Raw genomic sequence first — 14,657 nt, forward strand, 5'->3', positions numbered from 1 at the left:
CACGTCTTTCTGCATTTTACAAATGTGAACATTTAGCCCGTGAATCATGCATCATGCGTTGCACGAGCGTAAAAGTGAGTGACGTCAGTGAGTGTGTCGTCAAGTAAAGAGAGCGAGAGGTAGCAGTGTCTGTGAAGGGAGATCGCGACCGGTATTGGGCACGAAACAGGAAAACTGTAACACCTTATATCATTTTTTATAACATATTTAGTCAAAAACAAAGTGATGAATGCTCAAGTCCGATTGTATATATCCTCGAGTCCGAGTCCAAGTACGAATCATCAATCCGCGAGTCGAGTCACAAGTCCAGAGAATGGATTCTCGAGTCGGACTCGAGTCCAAAGAATAGTGACTCGAGTCGGACTCGAGTCCGAGTCCAGGACTCGAGTACTCCATCACTGCCAAAATCATCAAAAAATTATTTACAAGTATGTAAGAAAAGGTTTGCACTATAAAAATACTTTATTTGTTACAAACAGGAGATTAAGAATTTACAAACGGCTCTCTGCACGTTTCAGCACTTGGACAGCGTCAGTTTTTTTTAAGCAACGTGTTTTTTTAAGCATTACTTAAAACTGTTTCTCATCTCACCATATCCACAGGTACAGAGTCATCATATACAATAAATCCGTGAGGTAGCATTTAAAAACATTTAAAAACAGATGCATTTGTTTAAAGCGAAGCATTTATTTACTTACCAGGCTACGGGTGAAACAGCTCTTTGCGCCTTCTAACGTCTAGTCCTCATTTATGTCCAAGAGACTCAATAATAATCTTTTACATTCAATCCTTTATTCTTTCATATTTAAAAGTGTTTTGTGCTGCTGGGCATTTATGTGTGTGATAAGCAAACCTGTGTGGTCGTCCCGTTTATAGGCACATATTACTGATGCGCTCTTTAAATGGCGCCATTGACTTTAGACATTAGACCAGGTTTTTGTTGCTCAATGCCGTAGTCTATTTTAGTTGCCTCAAAATAGCAACGCGCCAACAATGTGCCTGAACACACCTCGTTTTCAGACCAGAACGCCCATGGGCGCAAAAAGGGGCGCAAATGCATTTGCTATTTAAACAACGTGGCACATTGGAAAATTATAATTGCGCAGGGTGGAAACTAGCGAAAGACACTTGCGTCGCTCATTGCGTCGCATTGCGCCGGGTGTAAGATAGAGCCCCTCATCTTCGAAACACAGTTTAAGATATTTACAGTTTCTGACCCTCCATTGAAAACCCATGTACGATATACTGTCCATGTCCAGAAAGGTAATAAAAACATCATCAAAGTAGTCCATGTGACATCAGTGAGTCAGTTAGAATTTGTTGAAGCGTATAAGATACATTTTGGTCCAAAAATTACTACTTCATTCAGCATTGTCTTCTCTTCCGGGTCTGTATACCGTACATGGATTTTCAATGAAGGGTCAGAAATCTAAAACATCTTAAATGGAGGTCTTACAGGTTTGGAACGACATGAGGGTGAGCCTATACTTTGAACTTGATTTTTAACATAATTTTTTGGGCGTCCCATAATATTTTGTTTACAGCACAGATATCTTTGTCATTCCTAGAACAGAAAACGTAGTTTGTGTGAAGGATTATTTGCAGTCTATGATTTTCGTTCAGATGAGTGTCTGTTGTATTTTTTTTTCGGTCTCTTTTGTAAATCCCTTTTTCTCTAGTCTGTATAGAGAGACATTTCTTTGTTGACAGCATCCAAGGAATTTGGGTGCGTTTGAAGTTAAACTGGTTTTCACTGTCCTACCTCTTCACCAGCCTAACTTGCTTACATTGTTTTACTGCTTTAAAAAAATTCATTTTTAAATGTTTTGTGAAATGTAGGCATTCTTAAAATATGTTAAACTGTTACTTATTTACGATACAGCACTTGCCTTGAGCACCTTAATGCTTTTATAAAACGGTTACCACACAATATTAAAGTAAAACAAATGTATTAGTGCAACTTTGATGAAGTTAAATCAATAAAATAATTTTTTTCTGCTAGAAAAAATAGTCCTTGACTGTGAACAACAACGTTTCAATGTGCATGAAAGCTCAAATAAAAACAACAAACCGATACGTGTGGTTGCTAAGGGTGTTGCTAAGGGCGCAGTGATATATAGAATCGTTGGGTGAAGCGATCATAGCAGTGTTTTATTGTGAATAAAGCCCAGCTATTGACCAATCAGAATTAAGGATTGGAACTAACATGATCTCAAACAGTTCTATGGGCTAGTCACTGAATTTTTGGCTAATTTTTCCGTTGCATTCTCACGGATCTCCGCATTTTTCTGTGACCCTGCCACGGACTGCCTTTTTCCGTGGCATTCTCACGGATTGGTTACTCAACTGCTTTTTCCTTTTTTCAAACCATTGTTGCTTTGGTTTAGGGTTAGATTTGGTGTTTGTGTTAGTATGTCACTTTAACTATTGTTTTATACTAATTTTTTTATTTATTCTTTTATATTTTATAAACTTTAAACAATTGTCGCCTGGCGTTGGGGTTAGAGTTGGGTTTGGGTAAGGATGTCATTTTATGTAAATCTAACCCTAAACCGAAACGACACTGTTAGAAAATACTTGAGTAACCAATCGTAACCAATTATACGGGCCAAATATTATACTTCATGTGAATTAATTGTGCTATAAAGGCAAAATGTCCATTCAGAGCGCTATCGAGTTCGCATACACTGTATAAAGTTGGATCAACTTAAAATTTCAGTTTAGTTTTACTTCAGGTGAAAAATTTAAGTTGAATAAACCTACATTTTTAAGGTGTTACCAATTGAAGTTACTTTTTAAGTTGAACCAACTTGTCACTGAACCAACTTGTCACTTTTTATGTCAAAGATTGATTTGATGATGTGAACTCTGGCTGTGTCCGAAATAGCCCCCTATGCCCAATGGCAGCAGTTGACATACTATGCACTATGCAGCTTCTGACCACCAGCTAAACCAGCACCAGCTAAACCAGCACCATCATCCCATGCTGGTCATACCAGCAAGACCAGCATTGTGTTTTGGTGCTGGTATGCTGGTGACCACCAATTATGCTGGTCTATGCTGGTTTTTCAGCAGGGGCATCTTTTTATGTAAGGTTCAGGACCCCCATTGATGACGCACTGTGTGAACACCAGGACTGATGCCCTGCTTAAAAGAAAAACTTTTTTATGGTTTCTGCTTGTTCCTTCCTAAAGCAGGGTTAAAACCAGCATCCAATGCAGGTGCTGTTTGGTGCGGATGCTATGCTATTAAACATTAAGTTAAACTATTAATTATTGTTTGTAGAAACCTGAGGAAAGCAGATCTGTCTTCTGAGATGTTACCAAGCAACAGACACACCTGCGGCTACCTAACCACTACTGGAACGCAAATCATTTATTGTAAACTGATATATGCGGGCATGAGGATGTTATAAAAATCTTGTTCATGCCAAGCAATCAAACAACTATAAAAGTAGCCTCAAGTGTAAAGTTTAATAAAAGATTACTATCCAAAACATCAAATGAATGAATTCTATACAAGCTTCAATGACTAAACACTTCAGGTTCACATTCCTAAGATTTTCAAAAGAGATTAAAATTAAATGTCAATGCCAATTTGTCAACCTAATAAAACAGGTGTATCAGCTCTACTGTATGACTAATGATGTGAAGTGTTTTTCTTAAACATTTACATAAAACTATTTACACACTAAAAATGCTGGGTTATTTTCAATAGGCTATGTGACCCTGCCTGTGAAAAAAACTAAATTTATTTGTGATTCACTGTTTTTTATTCTTTACATAAAACCACCCTAAGTAATGTTAAACTATTCTGTCAAAAAATAAAAACTTGATATCTTTAATATTGAAATAAGGTCAGGTCAAATATAGACAGTTTCAGCAGTAACAACATAAACAAACGGCTTTCGTGGAACAAACTTAACTTGTGCAAAGAACCAATAACAAAAGAGTATTTTCTTACTTCAACTTAGATAAATGAATACATACCTATATTTATTCAGTGTGTGCACTTAATCTTTGTACAGTGCGTTGTGAGCCTAAGCCCCATTCATTCCTTTGGATCCAAACAGGGACGAATTTAGAAGCCACCAAACACTTTTTCCCTATTTAAAGACTGTTACATGAGTAGTTACACGAGTAAGTTTGGTGGCACAAAATAAAACAGGATGATTTTTTAAGTGGATAAAAATGAGAACTATAGCACAACGTGTTGTACAAAATGGTCAGCAAAATGGTTTTACATGGTGTAACTATATGGTTTTTGAAAACCATTGTTGTCAAAATCATGGTTATTTTGTGGTAACCATGGTTTTACTACAGTAACCATGTTTTTTGGTTTTAACTGCCCTTAAGAAAATTAACCATGGTTACTTTAGTAAAACCTTGGTAACCACAAAATAACCATGGTTTTGACAACTATGGTTTTCGAAAACCATAGTTAAACCATGGTTAGTGTTGTAAAACCATAGTTTTGCTGATAGTAATAAATACACCAAAAACCATGGTTACTACACTTTTACCACACTAAAACCATGGTTAGTTTTCGTAAGGGTGTTAATTTTCGTAAGGATTGTTTGATTAAGGCTATTAATACAATCCTTGGTGCTTTATTACATTAATCAAATTATTCAAGTAAGTTACTGTAGATGACATGAATTAAGAAATGATGAGGCTGATTTCAAATTTTCTGCTGCCAGGGGGCAGTCTTGACTGCAAATCCGCGGTGATAAAGGCATTTGCCTGCCAGATGAACAAGCATTATTCACAGACGTGTATAACAGCCTCTATTTTATTTTCTGTTGACTCCATTGCTGAATCTTTTGATGGATGTGTCTTATGTCTTCTATTAAATAATCTAGAAGATGTTGGACTGGGGTGATGTAGTTGGTGGCTGATTATAATATTTTTCTTTATTTTAACACATGGGTTTTAATAATAAATCATTATGTTTTTATTACCGTAGAATGATATGTTTTTATCTACATGCACGAGGGTCCCCTTATGTTGAAGTCGCCATTTTGTGCCACCACGTTTCTACAGAAGCTCTTAACGGACAAACATTTTTTGTCTCTGACGATGACATGTTTTTCCGGTGGCGGCTACTGTAGCTTCTCTATGCAGTTCGAAAGCGAGGGGTGAGCAGTGAGCTGAGCCGTTGGTTGCAGTTCGTAACCTCACCACAAGATGCCGCTAAAATTTACACACTGCACTTTTAAAAAAAATGAGATGCATGGGTGGAATATAAATAATTGCTAAGTAAACTAACAAATTGACTTCTTTGAATTTGCCTAATTTCTTTGTAATGTTGATAAAAAAATAATGGTGACCTACCACACAGTACTATAGAAATACGGCAACCGTCAACTGTGCTTTTTCCTCATCTCTCTCTCTCTCTCTCTCTCTCTCTCTCTCCCCCACAACATCTCTCTCATTCATTCACTATTTTATTATGTGGATGATAATAGTTTTACTTTACAAACTTTACTTTTACTACTACAGTAATAAATAATAAGAAGAAAAGAAAACAGGTTAGTCACAGACCATCCCATAGTATGGTTTTATATGGGACGACCCATTCTTATTCTGAGATAATCAGTTCAATGAGATTCAAGGGCATTTCAACACGACCAGGACTTACCAAAGCTAGACTTTTCAACCCAAGAAATCCTGTCACACTGTGAGTATTTCTCTATTTTTTTGTGTCAACCACTTTACATTAAACGTTATTTATTAATTAAATGAATGACTCATTTTAATCTCAGACATTAATAAATGAAATCTAGTACCCTTTGAAAAGGTCCTTATATGTTCCATTTTAGGTACAAATATGTTTTGTATCTTTCAAGTGCCAGTATGTAACTTTGAGGTATTAATGTGCACCATATGGGTACTTTTTGAAAGTGTTTAGTGCTGCAATTCAATACTAAATAAAAAGCTTGTTTTACTTAAGTACTTAAGTTGTATGATGGGTATGAAAAAGTTGTTGTTTGTTATTTATTAACAGGATTCATATAAAAAAATTAATTGAGACTTTACAAGCCGTTTTAACTTACAATTAATTTTTTGCTTGATGTCTTTACATTTCTTTAACTTCTCAAAATAATTTCAAGTTACAGCAACTCAACAGTGGTCAAAATGTAAAATATTTTTTTAATTGTCTGTTGTATTATTGTACATTAAAATAATTAATATTACTACATTAAACTGATGTTTTACTAAACAGCACTGACAAGAAAGTTATCTTGAATTATGTGGCTGCTCAACACCATAACCAGTTCTGCTTTCTCACAAAATGATATATTCACTAAAGAATTGCATGCGGTCAAAGAGCCTTTTGTTTATTGTAACTCAGGTATCTTTCTCTTTTGTGTTCTTTGTCGTCACGTTTTGTAAAGCGTTTGATTTTCAAAATAAGCTAAAGGTGAATTATCTATTTTAGATCTACATTTTTGCCTTCATCCAAAGCAACGTACAAATGAGAGACCTATCAGTTTGTCAGAAAAGCCAACAATGAGCATAGTTTATATTTAAAGAGTTGTAGCTATGGGAAAGATGAATGATATTAAAAACTAAAACTGTAAAATCTCAGAAAGAAACGTACAAAAGGTACCTGGGACGGTACCTTTAAAAAAGGTCCTAATATGTAGCATTTTGGTACAGATATATACCAAAATGTTACCAGTATGTACTTTTAAAGTAGCAATGTGTATGTTTGATGAACCAATCTGCATCTTTTAGGTACAAAAGTGTACATTTTGAAAAGGTATTTGCCCAGTGATATTTTTGTTTAGAAGTGGAGATAAGAGGATAAGGTTTCAGTAAATTGGTAGCAAATGAAGGGAATCGAGGGGATTGTAACGCAATGATCCAGACAGTTTGTAGTTCTGTAGTTTTTCAGATAAGGAAATTATATATCAGTGATTCTTGAGATCAGGGACAAAACATGTCCACCATAAAACACAATTTGTGGGTAAAAAACTACTTAATATTACACATACACTTAACTACAAGACTAAAAAGGATAATGAAAGCACAACTAAATATTATTTCATGTGGTTTTATAAATGTTTAATTCTAAATGATATGATATGGGACCAGTGTCTGTAAAAACCTGGAAGCAGGTGTCATTACATTACAATGTAATGTACACGGTAAACAATCCAGAACATTAAACAAACAAGAACTCAGAAAGGCATTGTCAAATAAAACAAGGACTCTGTGACAAGAACTGAACAGACAGGGTATATATCTATATATATATATATATATATATATATATATATATATATATATATATATATACAATTGGTAATGAGTGTCCAATGGTCTACAGATGTGAAGGAGTAGTCAGTGGCTAGTGAGCTAAACACAGTTTAACACTGTGACAATATACTGATATACACTTTGTACCTTGCAAGGATAAAACGTAACACTTGATTGTCTCAAATTAATCCAAATTTCAAGTTTCAATGTTTTTTCAAACGTTTCCTCTTTCATTTTTTAGATTCTCATAATAAGATGCAAAAGGAAGCAGTTGACGTGTGAGCAGCCTTTACCCCGCACCACACTGAAATCAGATATCAAAGTCTCATCAGGATTCAAAATGCGTTTGTCTTCACAGAAACTGGTCGGCGTGACAATTGTTTTGAGCGCCATAATCTGCACCATCACCTTAAATAAAGGCCCTTACTATGATTTAAAAAAAATAGTTAACATTACCTTAACAGAGCAGTTTTTGCACAAAGAACCATGTGCGTGTTTGGAAGGCTGCTTGGCTGCGACTGAAGATGAGTGGTTTAAGAAACGCTTCAGAGATGATATTCCACCTCTGCTTTCTCTCGAAAATAGCGAACTACCCGACAACATTTCTATCTGGTGGCAGGTAAGCAGACCACTACGGTCCAAATGTTGACTGTGTGTGTGTGTTTTGATTTATTTGATAGTTATGTACAATTATCATTTTGACATTACAAATGCACTTCACCTTGTCTGGAGAATTGCCCTTTCATGTGCTTCCTCATAGTCTCAAAAGAGAAAAAATGTATTGCTTTGGGGGACTTTTCACCTTTGCACCTTTGCAGAGTCAGGCAAGCATATTTTCTTGTCCCGTTTCTTGTTGTGTTGGACTAATAAAATTCCTCTGTTGTTTTACAATTTATATGAACAGCTTTCTCGTAATTCATCATTCTTTAACATCCCGTGGGTTGTGACCATAGACTGTAAACAAAGATGGACATAGTGTCCGTGACGTCACCCATTGTTTTCTGAAGATCGTTTTTTAAGCTTAACGTAGGCGTTGCCTGCCGTCACCATCTTGGTCGTGCGTCAAAAATGGGTAAAGAGGCGGGACGTGGGTGAAGATCAGATTCTAATAGAAGATCAGAAGGTTGCCCCTCGGTTGTGACTAATTCAGATAGATCTAATTTAGGTTAGTGATTTTGTAATGAGGTCACTTTGATGTCACAATAGCCTCTTTCACACAGTAATTCTGGTAAATTACCATGAATTTACCAGAATGAATTTACCAGTAAATACAAAAATGTGCTGTTCACACACGCAGTGGCGTTCCGTTATTTTACCAGTAAGACATCATTCACACATCAGTATCAAAATACCGGTAAATTTGTTGAGAAAGCGGAAGTACCTGTAGCACGCGGCGAGCTCAGTGTTGTATTTGTAAACAATCCACGTCATTCATAACCACGGTCCGTATTTTGTTGTTTTCACGTCTGTGGTAAACAGTCGCGAAGTTGCTCATGACCAAACAACATTGAATGAGACAACGTCAAACCGAAAATGCGTTTTTAACAACAGTACTGTTTGCACTTTAGGCTTCACAGAGGGCGTGCTAAGGACGTCTGCAATTCGGCGGTAAGCTGTTTTAAACAACTTTGCTGAAGAAATGTGGACGTAAACTTCAGGTGTGCTCAACTTTCAAGCAGCATGTGTGTGTGAAAACGTCAGTAAACACTGCGGGGGTAAACGCGTCATCTGTATTAAAACGCTATGATTGGCCCGAAGCTGTCAGCACGGTCTGACGTCGTCCGTTCTAAATGCCGGTAATCCTATAATTTTAATTCACACACAGCGCTTACCGGAAAATTACTGGTAATCTTACAACCTGTCTTACTGGTAAATTGGGAGCACTGATTTACCGGAAAGGTTCTGTTCACACATGACATGTTAACGGCAATTTACCAGTAAATTACCAGTAAAGACTGTATGTGTGAAAGGGACTAATGACTCTTTATCTGTCCAAAGCAACTACAGTCGACCAAGACCAAGACTGAATACAAGCAAGCGATTGAGGAGCTGTTCGAAGTCATTCCCAAAGAGGGACACTACAGAGACGCCGGACCACATCGCTGCCGAACCTGTGCCGTGGTGGGAAACTCTGAGAACCTTTTAGAATCGCACTACGGCCCACTTATAGACAACAATGACTTTGTAATGAGGTAAACACATGATTTAAACTATGCACGGGGACAATTATGATAGGTAAACATTTAAATTTTCATTTCAACAGGATGAATAAGGCACCAGTTAAAGGCTTTGAAGATGATGTGGGATCGAGGACCACCCACCGAATTATGTACCCGGAAAGTGCCGTCCATCTGGATAACACCACACACCTGGTGCTCTTACCTTTCAAAATACTGGATATCCAGTGGGTTACCAGTGCTCTTACCACTGGAACCATTAAAAAGTAATTTAACACACATTGATAATAAAATACCATCAATCTTTATTAAAGAAACTTACAACTATTTTCTTTTTGACTGTTTTATGTTTCTGTATTTCTAAAAAGAACACGGTTTAAGGTTATAGACAAACTGCAAGCCAATAAAGACAAGGTAATTTTACATAGTAACTCAACCTATTCAACAACGGGCAGTTGTTGTTGTTGTTTAAAAAATTAAGTTTTTCTTTTTTTCTCATATAGGTTATGGTTATGCATCCTACTTTTATGCACTATGTGCACACCTCATGGCTGCAAATCAAGGCTCGACGTTCATATCCATCCACGGGTTTCCTTGCCCTGATGTTTGCGCTACACGTTTGTGATGAGGTAAAACTTTCGACATTGATCACCCCACCCTTTTCCATTCACAGAGCAGGTGGGGTTTTACGATGAACTAACGGATGTCTTATCCCATTTAGGTCAACGTATTTGGATTTGGTGCAAACAGTAAGGGGACCTGGAATCACTATTTTGGAGGATTGCCCAAACGTTTCAAGGGGACTGGTAAACACAGCGGAGGTCTTGAGTCCACTGCCATTAAAGAACTGACAAAAAGGAATATAATCACTATATACAAAGGGTGGTGAGGAGGATTGTAATTACCATGAATGTGTTTAATTTATTATTAATATTTAACCTGTTCTGTTGTATATTTCTCATACTGATTACTTTGAACATGCACCGTGCGTGAGCAGTATGCACAATACATGAATGCTCACATTGTTACTTGATTGATAAGAGCTTTTAAAATGTGAGCTCTCATAAAGTTGTCAGAAATATGAACACTAAAGCTTATAACTTGAAATGAATGTTCAATATGAAACTTGAAAATTCTGTTAGCATTAAAATAGCAATGTTACAGGTGCTTTGTGGAACCATGCAGGCAAAGGAGGAGACTTTATTTTTAAGAGTGGAGATTTTGCTCAACAGATCCACATAGGAAAGTCATACAAGTTTGAAGTTAAGAGTATAGTTCACCCAAAAATGTAAATTATGTCACTGGTGACTCACCCTCATGTCGTTCCAAACACATAAGACCACATCTTCAAAACACATCAAAGTAGTCCATGATGTGACATCAGTGAGTCAGTTAGAATTTGTTTAAGCGTAGAAGATAAATTTTGGTCCAAAATTACGACTTCATTCAACATTGTCTTCTCTTCCGGGTCTGTATAAATTTTTCAATGGAGGGTCAGAAAGCTCCCGGACTAAATCTAAAACATCTTAAATGGAGGTCTTGCGGGTTTGGAACGACATGAGGGTGAGCCATTAATGACATACATTTTATTTTTGAGTGAAATTTTTCTTTTAATGGTGACAGAATTTTCGTTTTGTCTGAATTGTTCATAGTAGATCTTCAGAAAAAATGCACTATAGGTCACTTTGGATAAAAGCATATGTCAAATGCATACATATAAAATGTTTAACCCTTTAAAATAGACCAAATACAGTGAGACTGATTCAGTGATCAAAATGTATACCTTGAACTTGATTTTTAACATAATTTTTGGGGGGTCCCATAATATTTTGTTTACAGCACACATAGCTTTGTCATTCCTAGAACAGAAAACATAGTTTGTGTGAAGGATTATTTGCAGTCTATGATTTTCGATCAGATGAGTGTCTGTTGTATTTTTTTTTCGGGCTCTCTTGTAAAGCCCTCTTTCTCTAATCTGTATAAAGAGACATTTCTTTGTTGACAGGATCCAAGGAATTTGAGTGTGTTTGAAGTTAAACTGGTTTTCACTGTCCTTCCTTATCACCAGCCTAACTTGCTTACATTGCTTTCACTGTTTTAAAAAAAAACATTTTTCCGTGGCATTCTCACGGATCTCCGCATTTTTCCGTGGCCCTGCCACGGATTGGTTACTCAACTGCTTTTTCCTATTTTCAAACCATTGTTGCTTTGGTTTAGGGTTAGATTTGGTGTTTGTGTTATTATGTCACTTTAAGTATTGGTTTATACTATTTTTTTCCTTTATTCTTTTATATTTTCTAAGCTTTAAACAATTGTCGCCTGGCGTTGGGGTTAGAGTTGGGTTTGGGTAAGGATGTCATTTTATGTAAATCTAACCCTAAACCGAAGCAACAATGGTAAGAAAATAGGACGAAACACTTGAGTAACCAATCTTATTACACGGCTCTCTGGAATGCTTGATTCTGATTGGTCAGTTGAGGCATTTGCAGGTTCGTTCTTTTCAAATAATAACCGCTCCAAAATAATAACGCATAGCCGGCACTACTTGCACGAGTAAAATCGCTCCGCGCCAATAAAGATCAATAAAGATTGCTGTCTGTTTGGCGCCATCTTGTGACAAACACGACAAGACACAGACAGCTTACTGAGACTGAACTTGACGAAATAGCATGACAGTTACGAAGCCAACACACAAAAAAAATACAGAATGGCAGAAGACTGGCTAAAAGAGAAAAAATGGAGACAAGTATGAAGCAGAGGATCTTAATAAGGCATTACGATCATTTTATGCATCTGTGCAAAGTTTCGCGGAAGGATAAAAATGTTAATTTAAAACAAATAAACCAATAAAATGTTTCAAATTCATATTCATGTCCAGTTTTTTTCTTATGTGGCAAGTAGCCGTGTAATAAGCAGGATAATGTAGAGGCAGCCGGTAGTTATTGGGAAATAACACTGTCGGGGCTTATTTCCCAATAACTACCGGCTGCCTCTACATTATCCCTTACGTAACCAATTATACGGGCCACATATTATAATTAATGTGAAGTAATTGTGCTATAAAGGCAAAATGTGCATTCAGAGCGCTATCGAGTTCGCATACACTGTATAAAGTTGGATCAACTTAAAAATTACTTTATTGTTAAAAATTACTTCAACTTAAAATTTCAGTTTAGTTTTACTTCAGGTGAAAAATACAAGTTGAATAAACCTACATTTTTAAGTTGTTGGTGTTACCAATTGAAGTTACTTTTTAAGTTGAACCAACTTGTCACTGAACCAACGTGTCACTTTTTATGTCAAAGATTGATTTGATGATGTGAACTCTGGCTGTGTCCGAAATAGCCCCCTATGCCCAATGGCAGCAGTTGACATACTATGCACTATGCAGCTTCTGACCACCAGCTAAACCAGCACCAGCTAAACCAGCACCAGCAACCCATTTTGGTGCTGGTATGCTGGTGATCACCAATTATGCTGGTCTATGCTGGATTTTCAGCAGGGGCATCTTTTTATGTAAGGTTCAGGACCCCCATTGATGACGCACTGTGTGAACACCAGGACTGATGCCCTGCTTAAAAGAAAAACTTTTTTATGGTTTCTGCTTGTTCCTTCCTAAAGCAGGGTTAAAACCAGCATCCAATGCAGCAGACGCAGGTGCTGTAGGCTATGCTCTTAAACATTAAGTTAAACCTTTAATTATTGTTTGTAGAAACCTGAGGAAAGCAGATCTGACTTCTGAGACGTTACCAAGCAACAGACACACCTGCGGCTATCTAATCACTACTGGAACGCAAATCATTTATTGTAAACTGATATCTGCGGGCATGAGGATGTTATAAAAATCTTGTTCATGCCAAGCAATCAAACAACTATAAAAGTAGCCTCAAGCATAAAGTTTAATAAAAGATTTCTATCCAAAACATCAAATGAATGAATTCTATACAAGCTTCAATGACTAAACACTTCAGGTTCACATTCTTAAGATTTTCAAAAGAGATTAAATTTAAATGTCAATGCCAATTTATCAACGTAATAAAACAGGTGTGTCAGCTTTACTAAACAATCCGTTGAGCTTGTTGATGCCTTTACGGATTATCTTGTATGCTACTGTATGACTAATGATTGAATTTAAGTGTTTTTCTTAAACATTTACATAAAACTAATTACACACTAAAAATGCTGGGTTATTTTCAATAGGCTATGTGACCCTGCATGTGAAAAAAACTAAATTTATTTGTGGTTCACTGTTTTTTTATTCTTTACATAAAACCATATGTAAAAATAAATAAAAACTTGATATCTTTAATATTGACATAAGGTCAGCAGTAACAACATAAACAAACGGCTTTTGTGGAACAAACTTAACTTCCTGTTAAACTTGTGCAAATAATTATATATGAGTCTTTTAAAGCAAAAAAACACTGTTATTCAATATTTTACTATGTTCTTACCTCAACTTAGATGAATACATCCCTATCTTTGTTCAATGTGTGCACTTAATCTTTGTACAGCGTGTTGTGAATGTGTTAGCATTAGCCCCATTCATTCCTTAGGATCCAAACAGGGATGAATTTAGAAGCCACCAAACACTTTTTCCCTATTTAAAGACTGTTACATAAGTAGTTACACAAGTAAGTATGGTGGCACAAAATAAAACGTGACGATTTTTTTAAGTGGATTAAAATGAGAAGTATATCACGATGCGCTGTACGGGGATTGAGTGCATGCATTGAATAAAGATAGGTATGTATTAATCTATACATTAATCCAAAAACGGTGGTGTTTTCCTTTAAAAGTAGTTTATTTCTGATAACAAACTAAATAAACAAGTAGATTACCTTAGTTCAAATCATAGCCAAAGCATATAAAAAACTACATTGAGCTAACATTACTTTGAAAAATGAATGTATGCGATGTTAACTATTAGATGAAAAACCTCTCTTCACATAGCGGTGATCCAAGATATTTTGCAAAGTTCAGTTTAGCAACTAGCCAAGCCAATAAACAAACAGAGACAGGAAGTTAAATTCCACCCAGACGTGTAATCGCCAGTGTTGGGGAAAGTTACTTTTAAAAGTAATGCATTACAATATTAAGTTACTTCCCCAAAAAGTAACTAATTACGTTACTTAACTCGCATTACTTTTTTGAAAAGTAACTCAAATATTAATAAGCAATGCGTTAGCCTACTTTACTTGTTACTTCAGAAAAG

At 36.2% G+C, this 14,657-nt stretch overlaps 1 protein-coding gene across 1 annotated transcript; it reads left to right on the top strand.

Moving 5' to 3' along the window:
• Positions 1-5,432: 5,432 nt before the first annotated feature.
• LOC129455876 (CMP-N-acetylneuraminate-beta-galactosamide-alpha-2,3-sialyltransferase 2) lies at positions 5,433-12,364 on the top strand. Its single transcript, XM_073858582.1, has 7 exons — positions 5,433-5,679; positions 7,507-7,884; positions 9,264-9,457; positions 9,529-9,708; positions 9,811-9,856; positions 9,946-10,071; positions 10,164-12,364. Exons 2-7 carry the CDS (start codon positions 7,606-7,608, stop codon positions 10,329-10,331), a joined length of 993 nt encoding a protein of 330 aa, XP_073714683.1. The 5' UTR covers positions 5,433-5,679; positions 7,507-7,605; the 3' UTR covers positions 10,332-12,364.
• Positions 12,365-14,657: the final 2,293 nt, after the last annotated feature.

This window comes from Misgurnus anguillicaudatus, chromosome 20, assembly GCF_027580225.2.
Source record: "Misgurnus anguillicaudatus chromosome 20, ASM2758022v2, whole genome shotgun sequence".
Classification (NCBI taxonomy): domain Eukaryota; kingdom Metazoa; phylum Chordata; class Actinopteri; order Cypriniformes; family Cobitidae; genus Misgurnus; species Misgurnus anguillicaudatus.

Coding starts and splice junctions, on each gene's coding strand:
- LOC129455876 (XM_073858582.1), top strand. CDS start 7,606: ATGCGTTTGTCTTCACAGAAACTGGTCGGCGTGACAATTGTTTTGAGC. Junction 7,885..9,263: donor ACATTTCTATCTGGTGGCAG/GTAAGCAGACCA, acceptor ATCTGTCCAAAG/CAACTACAGTCGACCAAGAC. Junction 9,709..9,810: donor ACCACTGGAACCATTAAAAA/GTAATTTAACAC, acceptor ATTTCTAAAAAG/AACACGGTTTAAGGTTATAG.